The sequence below is a fragment of the Moschus berezovskii genome, chromosome 3 (assembly GCF_049115385.1).
Source record: "Moschus berezovskii isolate FMDL1 chromosome 3, NW_MosBer_1.0, whole genome shotgun sequence".
Lineage (NCBI taxonomy): Eukaryota > Metazoa > Chordata > Mammalia > Artiodactyla > Moschidae > Moschus > Moschus berezovskii.
Window position 1 is genome coordinate 101,390,055 of NC_142462.1, and position 22,028 is coordinate 101,412,082.

Below are 22,028 nucleotides of genomic sequence, written 5' to 3' on the forward strand. Positions count from 1 at the left end.
AGAATCCCAAGGACAGAGGAGCCTGGTGGGCTACAGTCCATGAGGTCACAAGAGTCAGATACAACTTAGCGACAAAACCACCACCACCACATATACCCTGACTTGTTTAGAAAGGCTTTTCAGATAACTTCTTATGCAAAAAAAAAAAAAGCATAGTACTGTCACAATTCTCCTGGAAAAACTCACTACTTTCCAAACAACCTTGTTATTATTTATTTAAATTTTTAATTTTGGCTGTGCTGGGTCTTCGTTGCTGTGCAGCCTTTTTCTCTACTTGCAGGATGCGGGCTTCTCACTGCGCTGGCTTCTCTTGTTACAGAGCACAGGCTCTAAGGTGTGTGGGCTATAGTTGTTGGCTCCCGGGCTCTAGAGCTTGGACTCATTAGCTGTGGCACTGGGGCTTAGCTGCTTTGTGACATGTGGCATCTTCCCCAACCAGGGATCAAACCCATGTCTCCATCATTGACAGGTGGATTCTTTGCCACTGAGCCACCAGGAAAGCCCTTATTTACTTTTAACTGAATGAAAGATTCTTTAAATTCTATAGGCTTGTTTTATAGCTTTCTAGCTATCTTCTGACGGAGAAGGCAATGGCACCCCACTCCAGTACTCTTGCCTGGAAAATCCCATGGACAGAGGAGCCTGGTAGACTGCGGTCCATGGGGTTGCGAAGAGTCGGGCATGACTGAGCGACTTCACTTTCACTTTTCACTTTCATGCATTGGAGAAGGAAATGGCAACCCACTCCAGTGTTCTTGCCTGGAGAATCCCAGGGACGGGGGAGCCTGGTGGGCTTCCGTCTATGGGGTTGCACAGAGTCAGACACGACTGAAGCGACTTAGCAGCAGCAGCAGCAGCTATCTTCTGAAGAGTCTGAGAAGAAACCTGTCCTGAAACGATTTTCAGGAGTTTCGCACACATGATTTCATACATTCCCATAATAATCCTTCTTTCCCCTGCTCCTCTATTGCCCCTCTCCTCACTCACCCATGTGTGCATGCTAAGTTGCTTCAGTCGTATCTGACTCTTTGCGACCCTATGGACCATAAGCAGCCAGGTTCCTCTGTCCAAGGGTTTCTCCAAGCAAGGATACAAGTGCATTGCCATGCCCTCTTCCAGGGATCCCAACCCAGGGATCACATCTGCAACTCTTTATGTCTCCTGCATTGGCAAGCGTGTTCTTTACCACTAGCGCCACCTGGGGAGCCCGTCCTCACTCACAATCATTAGTTAAAACAATCTTTTTTTTTTGGCTGCACCATGGTTGGCACTTGGGATCTTAGTTTCCTGACCAAGGATCAAACCCAGGCCCCCTGAAGTGGAAACCTGGAGTGTTAACCACTGAACTGCCAGGGAAGTCCCTGCCTTATTAAACACTGAAAAGACAGGCATTGATCACTGTCAGGTCTTCAGATGTCTTCAATATTCACTGTAGGATGTTAAACCTTTTGAGGCTAGGAAAAGGGAAAGTGAGAAACATTTAATTTAAATTCACCAAGTTTAAAATCTGCTCCACCCAACAAGTCCCGATCCTGCTTTAAGGGTCCGAGCACACAACCACAATACTAACACTGGAGAGTCGGAACTAGCCTCAGGCTTTAACGTAGAATATGTGTTCTAAGTCACTCAATGTCATAAAGAGCCACGGCCTGTGATGCGGGCCTATGTCATGTGAGTCCAACTTATAGCAAAGTGTTTTGGGGGAATTCGTTAATTCAACCGCTCTGTTGGTCCAAGAAGGGGTGCTATGACATCAAAATTCACTTGAGAGTTAACAGTGCTCAGGTGAGCCTCTGGCATTGTTTTTACATTTTTTTTTCAAGTGATTAAGTGACCTTAAGAAATCAAAGTCAAATAACTTAAAGGATTTATTGAATAAATGATGCTCTATTCATATAATTAAAGTTAAAAGTTTTATAGCTCTCAGTCCTGGACAAATAACAGATTCACCTGGTAATTATAATATACCAATGCCAGGGCTCCACCCCAGTTTTGTTGGTCTTGGGTAGGATTTGGGCTTTTTAAAAAACTATCCAGGTGATGGTAACATGCATCCAGGGTTGAGAAATACTGAGGTGAATCTATACTAACCAATATGGAAATCTCTCCCAGTCACATTGTTACGTGAAAAAAAAATGTCGTAAGGCATATCCGTTAATAAAATTCTGTGTATGTAACTTTACTGAGAGATATGTGTGTTTGAATATAGCCTCTTTCCATTTTACACTATTTACTTATTCATTGCTTGGACTTTTCAAAGAGAGAATGTGCTCATGTCTTTTACTTAATTTTTAATTTTCAAAATCTGTTTGGAGAAAACATGCATTGGTAGGAAAATGAGGTGGGACATGAAAATATAGGAATTCCCCAAATATACCATCTCTCCTTCTTTCTCCTCTCCCTCCTTTTGTTCCTTTTTCTCAAACAGTACAAAAGTAAAACACAAAAAGCCCCATATCTATTCTATGTACCCAACACCTATTATTTCTAGTATCTGGAATTCGGGTGAGGGAGGTAGAAGTGGGTGGAGAGATATGGTTCATTCATTAATTCAGCAAACATTTATTGGGTTTCCAGATAGGTCCATACTAGGTATTGGAAATACAACCACAAACAAGATATATATGCCCTATGCTTATCATGTAACAGAGAAACTTAAGGTAGTGGAGAGAAGTGAGAAAAGACTTGCCCAAGGGGAAGTAGACTTTCCTCATGGAAGTAATGACAGCCATGAGAGCTTTAAGAGTGGCATGACCACATCTGGATATTTATGTATCCCTATTGCTGCGAGTTGTGGCGGCGGCAACAGGTAGTGCCCATTTCCCCCATCACACCCACTTAGAGCCACTAAGAGAGAACACCCGTCATCTCTCATCTGAAGTGAATAGGCTCTTCACAAAACTAAACTAGAGCTTGCCACAGGAGCAAAGGATTGACTGAGGAGTCTGTCTTTCAATTTCCCATTAGCTATTTGCCATCAAATAAGATTTAACATAAAATGTTACCTGCTGCTGAGTTTATTGATTGGGCTCATTTTTCTGTCCCTCTAACTAGATAAGCCTGGATAGGCAGATTTACCTGTTCAGAGTTTAGAGTTAAGAAAGCCCATTGTATGCAATAAATAACTTGAAAAATGCTTGGCTTTATGGGAGTGGTTGCTGCAATTAGTGGAGTCTCTTGGAAGAAAATATATCTTTGTAAACATAGAAGGGTTGGCGAGCACACTAGGGTAATGGGATGCTTCACTGTACTTCACTGACTTAACATGAAGGTCAATTTTAGCTGTTTAGAGCCAAGACACTTCCACACGGGGAGAAATTATCTAGCCCACGAGTGGATTTCTATTCAAAAGTCCCATTTGATTACTTTGGAAAACATACACTATAGACTAACCTCCCATCCTTCAATAGTCGAAAATTAACTCTAGGTAAATTCACCAGAAAAACGGGAGAAAAGAGAATCACATCTGACACTGTCCTTTCTTAACCCCGATGCATCTATGTGGATATTAACATGCATTACCTCCAAGCGCCAATGTGCTATTTTTAACTTAGAATGTTCAGTCTTTGCCCAAAGTAAGACATGATTAGTGTTTTGAGGAACAGATTTGCTCTAATTTAAAGGAGAGGGGTGGAAATTTCTAGAAAAGGAAAAAAATCCCAGCTCTTTATAAAACATATGCAAATTCCTCGAAACTGCTTTATAAAACAAATTTAAATGATGGGCTTCCTGGCCAACATACCCAAAAGACCCTCTCATTCATTTTAATTCTTTTCAAACTACACAATCTCTATCAGAGAGCTGGAGTCCTCTTTTCTTTGGTCTCTCTGCAACGCAGGAGCCACTGAAATGGCAGATCTGCCTTCATGCAGGTTGGAGCAGTTCAGAGTTTTCTGAGTTTGCCACTCTGCAGTTATCCTAATCGATCCTACTATTATCTACAAATATTAACATTGCTGTTGTTTTGGTTCAGTTGCTCAGTCGTGTCCAACTCTTTGCAGCCCCATGGACTGCAACATGCCAGACTTCCCTGTCCTCCACTATCTCCTGAAGTCTGCCCAAGTTCATGTCCATTTGAAGAGGAAAAGTTAAAATTTTACATAACCTCCTGCTCCTTCTGCCTCTGTAACTCAGCTTGCCCAGCCTCTGCAAACCCGCAAACTTGCTTAATCATGCCTGTCCATGTGTAAAAACTCTGTAACCCCTTTGTTCAGGGCTCAGAGCTTGGAGTGTTAACTCCTCTGGGCCTAATAAACCAGAGGTCTCCAACTTTCCGAGAGTGGTGCTTGGTTTCTCAATTACTGGTTTCTGCAACACTTTGAGTCAATGTTGCCATCCTACCATCTCATCCTCTGTAATCCTCTTCTCCTACCCTCACTCTTTCCCAGCACTTGGTTAGACATAAACAGTCACCTAGGTGACTGCTCTGCCCCTCTGTTGACCCAAATATGACGTGTGAGTGTCTGTGTGTTAAGGCTGTGTGTAGTGCTTCTAAAAAGTTCAGATCATTCAGGTTTTGTCTGTGACTCTCAAACTTGTTTTCACCCGCAACGCTCCTGAGAAACAGGAGACAGTACAATCAGTAAAAATGGTTCTCAGACGGGGGTTGACAGGCTCACACTCACTGGGTCCTGTCACAGGAAAAGCCTCTGAGGTAGTTCTGACCACTGGAACCCCCTCCCTGGGGCAGGAGGAGAGAGTGCACGCCCCGTGACTCAGGTAGACAATTGCTGGTTTGGTGTGGCATTCAGTGCCCCAGGGGTGGGGCCACAGGGCAGCTTCTGCCCGTCCCCCTCACCAGTAGAGTCTGGCTCCACTCCCTGTCCAGTTCACCTCTTAAGTTAAAGGACTGATTTTTTTCATTTGCCCCTGAGCTTTGACAGGAAGAGAAACAAAGGGCAACATTCCTTCCCTCTAGAAAGGAGCAGGACAGCTATATTCCAGGGCAGAGGAGATGCACAGGTGCATGGCGGTGGGCTGCCGGCGTGCTCAGTCATGTCCCACTTTCTGTGACCACACAGACTGCAGCCCACTAGGCTCTTCTGTCCATGGGATTTCCCAGGCAAGAATCCTGGAGTGGGTAGCCATCTCCTTCTCCAGGAGATCTTCCCCACCCAGGGATAGAACTCATGCCTCTTGAGTCTGCCGCCCTCTGTTCTCCACCCCAAAAAGTGCCGTCTCTGGGGGGTTAAATGAACCTCCCTCCGTGTCTGAATTCCCTTTACAAAGATACACCATTTCATCAAACCACCATTAGCGATCCCACGAAAAACAGAATCTTCCTCTGACTTAAACAGACATGTTATATGCAGATGGCATGCACGCATGCTATGCATATATACCTCCTTTCCTGAAACAAGGCTTCAGTCAGGAGAACACAGAGGGACATGAGGCCAGGAAAGACTGCCAAGGAGGGTCAGACTGAAGGAAGAGGTAGCTGGGGGTGCTCAAAGGACTTTGTCTCCTTCACAATGTAGCCCAGGGAGATACTACATGGTTTTACCCAGACTGTCCATAAAAAAGAGAACTGAGACATTTGGAGATTACTTCTGATTTCAGCCCAAATGTTTTCTATATAATTTCAAACAGATTCTAAAAAACCCAACTAATGCTTATTGTTGAGCAGGACAGTGATAAATTCGTTAATCAAGACCTTGTTTACATCCCTGATGGTCAGGGTTAATCGTTTGTGGGTTTCCAAACCAAGATGCTCAACCTTCTGTAACTCCATTAATCCAGGAATAAGTGGCACTGTATTGATATCCAGGAGTTTTTTAGATACTATAGGTCATATGCTGTCCTAGAGGGTCCCAAGCTCCATAAAATTGTCCTAAATGTTTAATTTTATTCACAGTCACAGCATTTGGTTAATCAAAGTATTAATCTTTCAAAAGGAAGTATAAGCCCTTCCCCAATGCATTAATTTGCCAATCATTCCTTTGATAACTATTCTAATATTTCATGTCAGTCCTAGCATACATGTTTAAACAGAATATATTTTCACACATAAAGTGAAACATTTTCTATTCCAAAAGTGACCATCATCATTTCATAATTAATATCATTGTGGAGCGCTGGCTGGAGGCCTCATATAAATCATCAAAATAAATGAAAATGGCACAACAGTGAAACTGCAATTATCAATTCAGTCACGTGGTTCCAGGTTCAGCTAGAAGACAGGCTGATCACTTACATCTTCTCACTTGCTTATAAAAGACAAGTCTTTCAAGCCGCAGTTATTTGGTTAAAATATATCTGCTTCCAGATATTAAATGCTCACTCTGGACCAGCACACTGGGCTTAGTTATGACACCTGGCATGACCAAGATCTCCTCCTGGCTAAAAGGCAGGAATGGCAGCCCTTCATCTGCTGACTGATGGTTTCCAGAATTGGCCTACAGCACTGGACTCTGCCCAGAGTCAATGGCAGTTCTCCCACCTGGCCGAATAAGGTCCCTCAGAGTCACCCAAGAGGGTGAGGAGAGAATTGGCCTGTCAGTGAGAGAAGAACAAAGCAGAGAGAAGCCAGGTCTAGAACGCATTAAAACAAAACCTACCCTTCAGGCGGCCCAAAGTTTCCTTTGGCAGCCCAAGCAGACAGAGGACAGTCCAGTCCTGGTGGAATCCTTCACCTGCATTTTCTCCTTAAATAATCCAACAGACTAACACAGGTAAGGGGTTACCTTGCCTCCAGGAAAGGGGTCAGTTGGCCCAAAAGAAATTGCTAACAACTTTATCCAGTTTCCTTTGAAAGTTTCCAGAGATGGAGAACTAGAGTACCTTTGGCCACCTATTTCAATTTGGCATCCTTCTATACAAGGAGGCTCTTCCTAACGTCTGGCTCAAATATCTCAGGTATTCCCTGATGCCTTTGTGTGACTCTTCAGTACTCCTTAGACACAGAGCACTTCTGCTCAGCAGCATCCTCATTTGAGAAAATTTCATCAATCTGAAAATAGTCATTAAGCTGCCTCTTACCATTCTCTCCTCTAAACTAAGGGAATTCATACAGAAGCTAGGGGGATGTTATAGACATGAATCAGACTAGATGGTCCCCCAAGACAGTTTCCAAACCAGAAAGACTTTCATTTGAACACTTCTATTTTTTTTTAAGTTTTCCATCACTTTGTTCATTTTCATCATTATATCTGTCATCTATCTAACTTCTCTATATTCTTTTAATATTTTTAAATCTAATACACAGAAACAGTTTCTCATAATATTAAATGAAGACTCATTAATTCAGAATAAGTTGGAAAAGTCATGTCCCACTAAGTAAAAAAATCAGAGTGAAAAATATTTTCAGTTTTTAAAATGTTGCCTGTTACCAAAGATTACATGACAAATGTTAATAAATAAAATGAGAATTTTAATGAAAAATAAGTTACAATAACTTTATGGGACTTCATACCTTTAAACTATTGTTTCATATTTATATTCTTTTGCCAATTTTATCTGATATGTAGATGCAATCTGTAGGTAATAGACCATCCTAAACCAAAAAGTTTCACATTATCCTGCTAACTCTGAGCTTTTAATGCAGTAAGAATTACATATAATTATTCTAAGTCTGCATCAGGCAGTCCAAATTAATGAGACACTGCTCTATTGCAGCTATAATAAACCGGACAACTTCATGGCCATCTTCTAGTCCAGAGTGTCACTCCCATCTACACATTAGTGATAAATACAATTTCCTCATACAGGAACTTTTGTCATACCAGAGCATCCTACATTAAGGAAGTTTCACCAAGTAAATTATCTTATACCTCAAATACCATAGAAACGTTTGATCTGATAAATGAGGTAAAAATTCATTAGACTCTCATAAACTACTTGCATTGCTTTAAAATCAGCCCAGTTATGTACACTCTGCTATATTTAAATGGATAACCAACAAAATCTTATTGTATAGTACATGGAACTCTGCTCAATGTTATGTGCCAGCCTGGATGGGAGAGGGGCCTAGGGGAGAATGGATGCACGTGTATGTATGGCTGAGTCCCTTCAAAGTTCACCTGAAACTACCATAATATTGTTAATGGACTACACCCCAATACAAAATGCTTTTAGTGTTAAAAAAATTAAATTAAAAGAGAATATCACAAGATGCTGAGAACTCAACATGTCATGGGAATTATCACCTGTTTGTTCAGAAAAAAAAAAAAAAAAGACAATTAATCCAATTAATTGCTTTAAAAACATGGAACTAAATCAACACTTGTAGAAACCTAGACACAAACTGCTCTCTTTGGGGAAACTGTGGCCCTGAAAGAGTCTATGAGCATCTTTACTCGGTTCACTTTATTCTTAAACCTGCAGCTGGAATCAGGACAACTTACTGTCTTTTCATAATGGTCAGAATTGTCTAGTGCCTTTACCTACCTTAAAAAGTCTTAAAATGTTAGCCACCATGATGGACACGGAGCTCGCAGCAGCACCGATAACACCAGAAATCTTGTCAGGCTTGGTGAAAATGGGAGGATCTCCATTAGCACATTTCACATCAGAAGCATCCTTCTCTATCAAAGCCTGCACAAACGTTAGGGACTGCTCCAAAGCATAGGTGTCCCTGGAGCAGGTGTCGAGGATCCGGACACCCAGAGTGATATTGGAGAGAAGATCAGGGTCCTTATTAATCTGGTCAATTGCATAAAGCATGGCCTCCAATCTGTGGATCCCCTTCTCTTTCTTCAGCTCCCCACAAGGCACCCCTCTCTCTCCCTTTGCATGGACAGGAAAGAGACCTCCCAAAATGATGTCCCCATCCACTCGGATGGAATGGGCATACTCTTGGCTGTGAGTTCTTTGCATCATCGTGAGGATCCAGTAGAACTTGGCCGTCAGGAGAAAGAAACAAGGGCAAGAGGCTGATCGCTTTCCCTCGCATACCATTTTCTCCACGGGCGGTGTTGCAATCCAATACCCAAAGTTTATTCTTGCCACCGAAGAAGGGGGACCACCTGAGGCTGCACCTTCTGGAGGCTACCATCAGGGCCCATGGGGAAAAGGCTCTGTGGGTTTCAGTAAGTGTTCTTGATTTGAATGTCACAGTGAATTGCCATCAGACCCTAAGGTTCTATTTTATTTCCACATAAAGTCAACTTGCCTGGAATGATGCAAAAATGAGAGGAACAGCTGAGGTTCTGATGTTGGGATGAGGTCACCAATTCACGTCCTTGAAGTCAGCCCTGTAGCAGAATTATTCCTGGAGGGCAGAAGGAAGAAAAGAAAGGGTTCCATTCAATGGGCCTACATTATTTATTTCTTAAGCCCTGTTTGCACCAACCTATTTTTTCGTTGTTTCATTTTCACTATTCAGTAAGAAACTAATTCTTTCTGTCCCCTTATGATTCTGAACACCTGGCTGCACTGCATCTAAACAGAGAGATGGATGACACTTTGGAAGCAAGAGAAACAGAAAAGTTATCAGTAACTAGGTTGACTCTTCCAAATCAGAAAGTATTTTTATTTACCATTTTACTTCAATAAATCCAATTTCCACGAAGGTAAAAATCCTGTGATTGATGGCATTATTTCCTTTCAAATCTGTTTTTACTTTTTACAGCTGTCTGAATTTAGCATTTAAATTTTGTCCACAAAATCAGAACGAAAGGCTATTTTCTGTGATGTATTCAACAAGCCAGTCATCTGTTAATGACATTTTTTGGTACCTTGGATTTCCCGAGGGAAAGAGTGATTTTATTCAATCACCAAAAAAAAAAAAAAGAGAGAGAGAGAAAATCCACCCAAGGAGCCCAAAATGTGTAAGTTTTAGAACTTCTGAAAAGATTAAACATAGGATGTCAGCGATTTCATGTAAATTATCTTATTGTTCTCTGGTAATAAAAAATGACATGAAAATTAAACACATAGGGTGGGTTATGTGTGAAAAATATTCTTATCACCTTTGTCTGTTTCCTATTAATTTGTCAGAATGGGAGCAATGGGTATGCTTGCAGTTTTGAAGTAAACACTCCTTGATCCTAGAATCACTATGACCAAATCAGAGCTGAAGATGAACTAGAGTTTCTCAATTTTGTCTGACTCAGTGGGGAAAACAGTCATTTCACCAAGACAAGAAATAACCAAGAATGAAAACAACTATGAGCAAATCTGTAGAAGTTTATTCTAATACCTTCACTCTTAAATAATTCCATGAGATTTTTTCAGAGGACTTTAGTGGAGGTTTAACTGAAAATGGGAACTGACTTCATGGAAGGGAATTTGATGTTTGAAATGTACATGCAATTAACAGAGTAAACACACCAATGTATTTTGCTAGAATGGGTAATCTAATGTTCATTTCTAACCTATTTATACAAACAAGTTTGAAACCTGAGATGTGGATAATTCTCCTCTACCCTAGTCAGCCAACATCTGGTTGTATTTTCCATTCACTTGTTCAATTTCCAGTTCATAAAATTTTCATCCTGTCCTCACTATCCCAAAGGAAAGGATGGTGCCTCCCTAGAGGACAACTGAACATATGTCTAAAACCCTTCAGAGAAAGCTGCATTTTTTTCAATTTCAGATGAAGAGAGGGGACTCATCAGAGCCCACTGCCTGGAATTTCAGAGTACACACCTGGAATACACTCAGAAATACAGCCAAAGACCCAGTCTGTTGAGACAGTTCTTGTCTGCCCGTGATAAGCATTTCCAGACTCTTGACACTTGCCAAGCCCTGGATTTTCCCAATTCTGCCCCAAAATACTTAGTCCTTTTCTGTTTTTTCTCACCACTTGTCGGATGTTCTATCACATGTAATTTTCCTAGCAGCTGCTTCTCCCACAGAAAATCTGATTTGGCAACAGCCTGACCTCAGGCATTCCACAAGAGGAAAACACTTAGAAAGTCAAGTTGACTTTCTGGATGATGCCATTGAAGTGATGGACCATAAATTACACCAACCACCCATTAAGAGAAGGAGTATTGTGTTTTACAGTTTCACAAGGAAGACCAATTAGAAGACAGTAAAAACTTAACTCTGACCACTAACTCAGGGCTTGAGATCAAGTCCACAGGGCTGGGCTGACCCTGAATGCATCCTTTCTGGCAGAGCACAGCATGAATGGATACTCGAAGAAGAGATGATGAACGGGAAAAGGGAATGTGCTGTTCTTCAAAGACCAGCCTTTCTTCCTTACTCCAAGCCACCTCCCAAGTACTTAAAACACTTCAGAGAATAAATGGTTTTCAATTATAGATGACCATAACCACAGTTCATCTGTTAATTACAAGTCATCCTTATCTCTGCCACTCACAGAGCACTAACCTAGTTCCCCTTGCTGTACAGCCCTGGAAATTGTAAAATTGAGTTTCTTTTAAAGGTATGCATCCCATAGGTCTCTTTAGAGCTTGAAGTTAAGGAAAAGTTGGGAAGCGAGTAACAGAGAGACAAGAATTAGTTTTGTTTAGTAGATGTGTGTGTAAGTCCTTCAGGCATGTCCAACTCTTTTCAACCCTATGGACTGTTGCCAGCCAGGCTCCTCTGTCCATGGAATTCTCCAGGCAAGAATACTGGGGTGCGTAGTCATTCCCTCCTCCAGGGGATCTTCCCAACCTAGGGATCAAACCCAGGTCTCCCACATTGCAGGCAGAATCTTTACCATCTTAGCCACCAGGAAGCCCTTGTTTACTGGATGAATGCTCTTAAATGGAAAATGAGAGGTTCCATTTTGGTTGTTATTTATTGGGCAGTTTACTTGTATTTTTGCTAAAGTTTCCTCCTTTGCAACATAGAATTAATGGCACATAACCTCTCCGAAGCTCAGTTTCTGGTCTGTAAAGGGGTGTCAGAACCCACCACATGGCACAGGTTATGTGCTGGCACAGGGTAAGTGCTCAGTAAACAGGACCTATCATTGCTAATTTAGTCTGCGGTTCATTTTCCACTGAAGCAGAGCAACTGTTTCCATATTTGCCCAGTTGGTGAGTCTGTAACTGAAAATTTCCGTCACTTTAAAAGTAAAATCAGAGCTACTCATAAAATATTGAAATACAGCAGTTATTTCAAAATCTGATACATTGTCATAAGAATCAGACTCCTGATAGCTAGAAGGCTTAGTTTTCCTTTTAAATTCTAAGGGAAAATATATTTGAAAGTTTGTGGAAAATGACATAAATCTGGTGGCATCATATAATCTTGCACTGCCTAATCTTGCTCTTGGGCAATTCTTGGGAGCTTTCATCTAAACTCATCCTAGTCAGAGTCAATGAATTTTAACGAAATAATGACCTTTTTGTGCTACCGAGCCAAATAGCTCTACTTCAGGTTCTGGGCTTGATTTAAAATCAGTTTTTCTCTGAAACTGACCTTCCTCTGGGGCTCGATACAAACCTGCCTGAGCTGATGGACATACTTCAAAGAGGCGTGAGATCCACACTCCTGGAAACATCCTCTGAGGGAAGCAGACACCTTCCACTACTTCTGAACCCTCAGAAGGGACTTCCAGGAGGCTTAACCATTAAATGCCCATGCAGCCCTGTTCATTACCTCCCAGCCAGTCCTAAGTACATGGTATATGGGTACCCTGCAGATCATTAGCACTTCCACTAGCCAACACACTGGCCCAAGTCTGCTGGGGAGCAGGCCCCCTAACTGGGATCTAAGTCTGTGGCTCCAGCTGTTTCCTGAAAGTATGGACAGCTCCTCCAGGGCCAAGACTCTGAATTCTGCTTCTTTTTATTTTCTAGGTACCTTCTCTGTGCATGCTTGCTAAATCACTTCAGTCATGTCCAACTCTTTGCAACCCTGTAGACTGTAGCCTGCCAGGCTCCTCTGCCCATGGGATTCTGCAGGCAAAGAATACTGGGGTGGGTTGACATTTCTTCCTCCAGGGGATGTTCCCAGCCCAGGGATTGAACCCACGTCTCTTATGTCTCCTGCACTGGCAGGTGGGTTCTTTACCACTAGCACAACCCAGGAAGCCCTACCTTTTCTGAATCAAAGTCTCAAACACCTAACAGAGTATCCATTGAATTTTCATACAACAAGCTCTTATGTAAATGAGAGGGAAAAAAGGCTCAAAAAGGTTGAAGATGGCCCAAAGCCCTGAATGGCACCACTGCCAAAGTCCTCCAGGGGGTTCCTGCCCTTTGAGGAAACCCCCAAGAGCTGCAGAGACTGACTGGGACTACACACGGAGAAGGCCCTGCCACTCCATGGAAGTCTTTCAGAAACAGGCAGAGCTTTGTTGACCAGCTCTTCAAGAAAAACAATGCACTCATTAGGAGGAGTCACCTGGGGGCATTTCCAGGGCAGGGTGATTTCTGAATCTTTCAAAGGACTGAGAACATCAAATGCAGTTGTCCAAATGCCTTGGCTTCAAATCAGGTTTCCCAGACAGCCTGATGATAGAACAAAACCACCAAGCCATGTGGTGGGGGGGTTGGGAAGGAGTGGGGGCGGGGATCTATCAGGGGCTGTCACCAGGTCTTCCCTCCAGCACTTGGCTAGTGCTTTTTTAAGACACGATAGGGTGAAATCCTTACAGGAACAGAAATAGCCAAGGATTGTAATCATTTTCTCATAAAAAGGCCAAACAGCCTGCCTCTGCTGGATTCTATTCAGCTCTTTAACAAAAAGGTTAAACCAAATATTGTCATCAATTCACAAAATTGCAAATTTGGCAGTTTCTCCCCACACTTGCAGCCCTTTTTCGGCTGCTGTAGAAAATGCATCAGATTTGTTTGTCACCTCCTCTGCCACCATAGGTGTGCACAGCCCTGGAATTCTGGTCGGGGCAGAGTGAGGATGGGCTGGACAGAGCCGTCCCTGGTAAGCGAGTCCCAGATTTGGATCCTTGTCTGGCAGTCCCTGGCTGGTGACACTCAACATGTCCCTTCACCTCTGGTGCTTCCATTTCCTCATCTGTGAGATGAGTGAGATGGACCACATAATCTCTAAGGTGTCTTCCAGCTTCCCGTTCTGAGGTTCTATTATTTAATAATAAAGGAATATGAGATTCTGCTCAAAACACCAGAGCAAGGCTTTGCCAATAGAACACAATAACTGATTCTGTTTGCAAGCTGAGTGGCTTTTTCCCATCAGTAAGAGAGGATTGTGAAAGCACTTCTCTAAGAACAGGCCCCACATTAAGAAAATCTGATACAGGAGAAGCTCAACTTACTAAACAGATAAATTAGAAGGTGATTATTTGCATTACAAAAGAATTCACCATGGGTTTCCTTTAAATAGCTAAATCCCCCCATGCATTTAAAATGCAATCTGATTTAGTAGAATTCAATTTGTGCCGTTTTTTTTTTATTTTTAATAACACAGCCAGTGCATAAAAAGACCACATTTACAGTCATGAGAAGCCACTCTTATAATATGTATCACATAAGGAGAGGGGAAGGGGTGAAACCAACATTTATTGAGTGCTACAATGTGCCTGCAACCCACTCCAGTATTCTTGCCTGGGAAATCCCATGGACAGAGGAGCCTGGTAGGCTACAGTCCATGGGATCGCAAAGAGTCAGACACAACTAACTGACTAAACATCAAACACAACATGCCTGGAGCCTCACATATGTTATCTCATTTCCACTGCACGATACACCCAATGAAGCTGGGATCACAGTCTCCACTGGGGATATAAGGAATCTAAAATCAGAAGGATTATATGAATATGTCTAAAATCTTGGGCACGAATTCACATAGACTGATTCTACCTTCTTTCCCTTACCTCACACCCTTGGGTGCAGCAGACCATGAATGAAGCCAGCTGACCTTGATTTGAAGGTTTGAACTGTGAGTGTGGCATCCTAGGGTCTGAGAAGTGCCCCCCAGCACTCACTCCAAGGCACAAGGTAAGTCACTAACCTGGGACCAGTTTGTTTCTAAACTGAGAGATGATTTCTGGCCACCTCCCAGGGTTTTGAAATCAAATGATACAATGTATATCCAACTACTTCATAAACTGCCAAGTGCTATAAGAATGCACAGGGACTCTATTCTTTAACAATCGGTCCTACAATTCAAATAGTTTACTGATGTATTGTGCTTAGAAGACTTGGAAGACCTAAAGAAAAAACACTTTTCCATCATACACAGGGCTGGTCAGACCTTAACAAGTCATGTGTCCAATGAATCAAAAGAAAACTGGAAAGAAGGGCCTAAGAGGAAAGTCAATGGAGATCAACATCTGGCTGGAGAGCCGAAGTTCATGGACACTTGGAGCATCCAAGAGGGGTTATTCTGGAGAAGGTGGTGACAAGAAATTCTTCTGCAGGGAGAAGAGGACAAGAGGAAGCCTTCCTAAGTTGTATGCAGGATATGATGCAGAGCTTCTACCACTAAGGCTTTTACCGCTGGAAAAGTTGGCCAATAAACAGCCAGAAGACTTCTGTCTGCAGATACACCTTTGCCTGGAAAAGTATGTGCCCAGTAATTTGCACATACTCCTCTTCAGCCTCTCCTACATCTCCCCACTTCTGCACACCTGCTCCCTCCTCCCCCAGACCTGGATCTCCCCTCCCTCAGGGCTGATGTGTGTGTTCTGCAGGTCAAAATCTTAAGACTTGGTTCTCCTGTTACTCCCTGGGTGGGGAGCAAATTCATCAACAGGGATCAAAACCTGAAGATGCATTACTTGTCATCCCCCAACTGGAACATCTGCATTTTATAAGACTGTTTCCAGGAGATCCACAATTTCTTCATCAAAGAAATGTCTCTAATAGTGATTAGGACTGACACTGTAACAAGCCAAAGTAGGGAGTGACCCTGAGTCTGGAGCCTCTCAAATCCCTCCCACAGCAACGCCCACCACCTGGAAGGCAGGTCCTGGGAGAAGGATGCACCGTGCTCAAGGTCCTCAGTCAGGGAGTGAGTTATCACAACTTGAATTCAAGTACTAAGTAGAAATGAAAATCAAAGAAAACTCTCTGAGCTAAGAAAGAAAAGAGGAAGAAGGGAGAGGGGAAAGCAGGAAAGGAAGGGAGAAAGGGAGGGAGGAGGAAAGAAAGAAAAGAAAGGGAGGGAAGGATGGAAAGAGGGAAGAAGGAGGGAACGGAAAAAGTTCAAATCTAAATTTCTAAATCTAAATCCAAACCTAAATTTAGCAGACAGAACCCCGCCCCCCCTTGGGATGGAAACATTATAATCCAGCTGACTCTCCATTTACATCCATTTCTCCCAGAACATCCTGAGGTGACCATGCCCCCACCAGAGCAAACTACATGAGTCTGGTGATGTCCAATCAGGTCCTGTCAAGAAAACATCAGCAATTACCTGAACCTTAAAACACCAGCCTATTCAACAGGCATGGAGATGTGGCCAGATCTTTGCTGTGGGTCCAGTTAAGAGATAAGCCCATGCAACCATTTCAAGATACTGGGACAGCGCAACCAAACTCCCTGGATGAAAACAAGGTCCTCTTTCTGTTGGGCATCCTAACTACAGGAGGAAGAGGATGAGAAAGGAAACTGGAGGGGGGAAAAAATCATTGCTACCGTGTGCACATGTGTACCGCGTCCTGTGTCTCATGCTCTGAAGACAGTGGAACAGTTCTTCCACAATGGCTGGCATGTGATGTTGCTGGCAGTGTGAATGTCAGCGGGCTGTTTGCTGCACAAATACCAATTAAACAAGCCCCACAGCAGCTGCAACCTGCCCAGCCAACTCTGAAAAGAGCACATCTCTCCAGACCTCTAACTTTCTCCCGCACTCACTGGAGCCAACTCGTCCTTTTATTATTCCTTTTGGCATTAGATGTTTTTAGAATTATTCAAGTAGTAATAATTTGTAAAAGGAGCAGGAGGGCAGAACTGGTGAGCACCAACCAAATAGGACAAATGGAGCCTGAATAACAGTAAAAAGCTGTGTTCTCAGCATCTGTTTCTTTATTCCAGATAAATCCTCTGCTGGGAGCCTCCTCTCATCTCTTCCTCCCCAAACCCCTGGTTTAAAAGCAAGATTTCTTTGTCTTTATCCCAAGTATGATACAACCTGTAAGTTGACTCTGAAATGAGAAAACTGCATTTAAAAAAAAACCTTACTTCATTTTCCCTGATGGGTAAGGCTTTTCTCTTCAAAATCATCAAACCACATATTTTCAAGAACCAGGTAATGAATTCCATGCAGCTGATTCTGTCTCCGACAGAGATCTTTCAGGGCATTAGTCACAAGCAAGTGACCGAGGTAAAGTAAAGTGGTTTCTGTAGCCATTTGCAATTATTGACAAACAATTTCATAACGGAAAATGGAAATTACAGTCAAGTGCAATAAGCTGTTTATCCAAGATCTACCTGCTGGTGGCTCTTCTTCTCTTTTTTATTTTTTTCTTTCAAGCAAAACAGCAGCTATCATCGGAATGCATTTCTCCAGTTAAGATGTGTCTTATCAGTATCTACACCACCAACCCGGTTTTCCAGTTTGCCTGTTGGCAGGATTTGTATTCAACCTCGGTGGTGGCCGAGAAGGTAGCTTATTCTTGGGTGTTTGCGAGACTCCCACGCCGTCAGGTCTATGGGAAGGGATCACCCCCAAATGGCAAATAGGGCATTGACTCCTCCTCGAGCGGGACTCACTTCGGGGTCTGAGGGTTTGGGGCTTCTGCCGCTGGCGGGTGGGTCTGTTTTCATCCCCACCCTCCTAGGCGCTCACGTACTCTCTGATCCTGGGCTCCGCAATTTGGGCCACCAGGGAACCAATTCTTCAGGGCAGCCTGGAGGGCGGGGGGTGGGTGTGGGGTGGGGTCTTGCGCAGTTGGGTGACTCGCACACCCTTCTGCATTTCATTTGCGCCAAGGGAGCGACTTCGACAGACGCTGGGGGTGGAAGAGAGAGGGTCTGTTATATTTTCACCAACTGTACGAACCTCAAGGGATCTCCGAGCTGTTTGGCTGAGCAGCTGGGCTTGCTCTCGGTGCGGCTCAGAGGGTTCTCTACCTCTGCCGAGATCTCAGCCCGCAGCCTCTCACCCCACCCCCGCTCCCCTCTTCCCTGCCGCATCTTCCTTTTTCTTCTCAGTTCCTTCGACTGTTGAACCAGGCTCCGGATAGAGCCAGGGCCTCAGGAGAACTAGCCGGTTCCTCTGGCTTCCCCGCGGCGCCGCCCCAGTCCCCCCGCGCGCCTGGGGAATCTAGGTTCCGCGCGCGACCGGGCAGGGAGCGCCTCCTCCCCGCCGCACCTGGCACCCAGAGTACCCACGCCCCGCGCGGGTCGGTGCCAAACTGGGGCCACGCTGGCCGCAGGTGCTTCGGAGGAGCTGTCGGGTGCCTCGCCTTTGCTTCAGAAACTCAAGATCCCTGAGACCATTCCTTCCTCCTTCCCCCCCACCCCAGCCCCATGCCATCCCCAGTAGGACACGGAACTCCAATGTTTTCCCGAAAGCCGCAAAAGGGGTGGGGGGGGGGTGGAATCCCAGTCTCGCAGGGCTAACTCAGTGAATGCAAACTCGAGGCAGACGTATCCTATGTCGCGATGTGGGGTCCCACGAACGCCTCAAGTACCCGGCTTCTAACGCGACCCCTCATCATCCCTAGATCCCGGTTAGCTTCATCCAGCCCCACGCTCAAGAAGGCGGAGGGCTGGGGTTACCCCAACTCATCCTGGAAGCCTGTAACTTCGGAAATCCCTCCCGTTACATTCGCAGAACGGAGGTACCTCGTCATCTCGGCGGGGCAAGTCCGGATTCCGCCAGGGGTAGGTCCGGGAGGTCACCCGGGCAGGCAGTCCGAGGAAGAACGCTTTACAATCCTGCCGCCGCGCGCCCCATCCGAGCTCTCTAGGCGCGCCTGCCCCTTCCCGTCACCCTTTAGTCTCCCATTCGCCGACTAAACTTTTGGGGAACCACATCTACAAGCCTCGGGAGTTCCATGCTAAATCCTCCCTCTTTTCCGAACCTCTTCACTGGAATGTAATCACGGGAAGATAAGAGGGGTAGCTGCCTTGTTCTTTGCAACGTAAAATCAACAAACACCCAATCAAGCTCCAATGCCCGGCCAGCCCCTCGCCCCCTGGTGCCCACTCTCCCTCACCTCCCCCCCATTCCCGTCACCTCCACCCACTAGTTCTCTCCCAGACTCCGGGTGCGCAAGGCCATCTACTTGGACGCTGGAAAAGCAGATCACTAAAGTGATCTGAAAGAGACGGTGCACCTGCCTGGCCACTGAATGGTTTGGGGGGAAAAAACGTAAAGAGGAATAAAAACGGGGCAATTTTCTTTTTTTTCCGCAAGCACAGCCTTTGGGGAGAGTTCAGGGGTGGGGGGCTTTTTTTTTTTTTTTTTTTTCTTCCTGTGGTTAAGCACTTGCTTTCCTCTTTTCCTCCTTCCACTGCTCGGCGAGTCTTACCCTGCTCCCCGCAGAGGGCGCGGTGAGAAAGCCCGCTGGGCGCCCGCCGCTCCATGTCAGCGCCGCTGCCGCGCGAGGCGAGCACCGCGGCCGCACTTGTGGCTGGTCTCGGGGCTGAGGGGGCTGAGCTGGCCCTGCCGGCGCCAAGTCTCTTCCATGTGAATAACAAATACTCCCACCGGCGGCCGCGATTGGTCTGCGCGCCGCGCCTCCCGATCCTCCGCCTGCGGCCATTCACCCCGCGCGGCGCGCGGAGCCGCGGCCGGGATCGCGCCCGGGATCGCCAATCGCTTCGCGCCAACCAGTCACCTCGGGAAGCGGGAGGAGGAATTCCGAGGGGCGGGAGCCCCTGGACTTCGGTGTCTCGGAGCTGCCCGGGTGCGGGCAGGGAGAGGGTCACTCAGCCGGCGGATTCCCTCTCCGCGCTACATCATCTCAGTCCTCAGCGATGCGGGGAACAGAAATGTCAATAGATCTGATGTTTTAAAAAACACCCCATCCGCCCCGCCCCCAACGAAAAAGGGAGGACCCAAAGACGCGGGGCGGGGCGGGGGAGGATAGCGGCGGGGAGGGTAGGAAGAAGTGCGGGCGGCTGGAAGGAGGAATCTGACTGTGAAGGAGCTGAGTGCCTCCGAATGCCAGAATAGCCCGGGACCCCCGCGGTAAGCGCCGCACCAAGGCCACCCGGAGCCCGAAGTCGGGACCGCGAGCCACGGGCTCGCCTTCATCAACGCCGCTCCGAAAAGGGTCCCGGTGTAGAATACACGGTAGACGGCATCTGTCCTGCCCCCACGCTTTCCTGTCGGGGATGCTCAAAGTAAAGCCTCCAGCCGCGCGCTACCCGTGCAAAGTTTGCTCGCGCCGCGCTGCCGCTCAGCGATTTGTCCTGCCCGGCGGCGCGGGCGATCATCTCCCTGCCCTTGACTTCCACGGCGCAGTCTATCGAGCCCCGGCAGCCCAAGCCGGGACCAAGACCCGCCGGCTGCCGGCCCTGTGCATAAGGGGTTGCGGGCCGGCACGATGACCGGCGTCTTTTGAGGTGATTCTAGCAGCTGCAGATGCGGGGCTGGAAAATCCTGGAGACCCGCGCCTGCAGCTCCTGGGTTCCCAAGGGGAAATGGGGAGTCCCTTCGCTTCCAGCCGATGCAAGCCCACTGGACTCTAAGACCACGGCCCAGCGGCCCTCCCGCACGAGTCACTGCCCAGGCACCCCGCACCTGTTTGAAAAAAGAAGAGAGAGCCCCTTCGCCGCCCAGCGCCTGGGGGAGCTGCGGCCCGCCCGACCTTGTGCTGGTGAGAAAGTTCCATCTAGAGGCGGCCGCGCGCAACTGCAGCCCGCGCCCCAGGCCCGACCTCCTGCCCTGGCCTCAGAGTGAGCCCAGGACAGAGCGCCTCCTCTCCCCACTGCCCAGACCGCGTGGGAACTTGGAGGAGAAAGGAACCGCCAGCGGAAGATGGGGAGGATGGAGGAGGGGAGGACAGGCCCAGTGCAAGGCAGGCCCTCTCTCCCCAGTCGGCATCTCTGCAATGAATTACACCTTTCAAAGCATCATGAACTTCGTAAGCATGATGACAGGTACCTTGCATTAATCTCTGTTTATTGCTTATCCTGTGTGGGCTTCCTTCGCTGTCACATAAGCTGTCAGGTGATCAAAATTATTAAGTCCACTCTACAGGTGAAGAAGGAAACCGAGGCTTAGAGACACAACTGGAAAACCCTCGAGCCAGAAATCAGAGCCGCCGGCTTCCAAGCCTCATACACACTTCCTATCTGGGGCTGTTGCTTTTCCCAAGGCTGGCATTAATGTACCAAGTTTCCTCTTTCATAAAGTCACACTCACCCTTTATCGCTTAGAAAAATCTACAGGTTTCCAGCTCAGCAGACCTCTTCTCGGTTCATTTCCATCTCTTCCCATTCCTTTTCCTTTTCTCTCCCATCACATGAGGGGCTGTTCAGACATAGATTCATCCTCCTGGCGGGAGAATGGAGAGTTTGGAGAGAGAAAATGGGCTGGGTCCCCTGTCCTCAAGTTTCTACCCGAGAATCCTCAATTCACTGTGAATGCACAGCATAGCCCTGGAAGGGAGTGACCAGCAGACAGTGCAGCCTGGGGCAGTGCAGAGAGATAAAGCCTTCATTGATACAGAGATGGGGCGGGGAGGACTCATGGGCCACATGTCTGCACATGAAGTTTGGGGGACTTTCTTACCCACTGAAAGGGCTCCCTCCTCCCCCAGGTGTGGGAAGGTAAACTCAGAAGCCTGATTCCGTAGTCAAGAGCCCACCCCACCCCACACGAGACTGGCGATATCTGTCTCAGCTTTACTATGTGAGCATTAGTACATTTCGGGGTGGGGGGGAAGAGAGAGAGATGAAGGGGAAGACAGGCAGAGTTAGCCCAAAGGTACCTGTGCCCACAGAGCTACTGACTGCACAGTAGCCTTCAGCACCTGCTAGAGACCAGCCATGGGGCCAGCAGGGCTGTCGCCAGGTGAACACAGAGAGCAGCACCCTGGCAATCTGGTGGGCCCGTGCCAAAAACAAGGACCGCACAGCTGGTTGTGGTTTTGGAGGGCTGGCCAGGCAGAGTGAGCTGCTAAGGGGAGAAGTGCCTAATGAGCCTGCTTTTCTTCTTCCTCTGTTGATCACTGCCTGTGGAGAACTGGTGCCGTGCACACATGCACATCATGGCCTCTTCTGGTGCAGCCCTCTGAAAGATGAGCAGAA

At 46.2% G+C, this 22,028-nt stretch overlaps 1 protein-coding gene across 1 annotated transcript in view; it reads right to left on the bottom strand.

Annotated features, from left to right (window-relative positions):
• Positions 1 to 19,421, bottom strand: part of GRM8 (glutamate metabotropic receptor 8) — a 923,112-nt gene extending 903,691 nt beyond the window's left edge. Inside the window, exons 1-2 of the mRNA XM_055421210.2 lie at positions 19,301 to 19,421; positions 8,386 to 9,208 (exon numbers count right to left, since the gene is read on the bottom strand). Coding sequence (XP_055277185.1) covers positions 8,386 to 8,895 — 510 coding nt within the window. The 5' untranslated portion in view covers positions 8,896 to 9,208; positions 19,301 to 19,421. The remainder of the gene's footprint in view (positions 1 to 8,385; positions 9,209 to 19,300) is intronic.
• Positions 19,422 to 22,028: the final 2,607 nt, after the last annotated feature.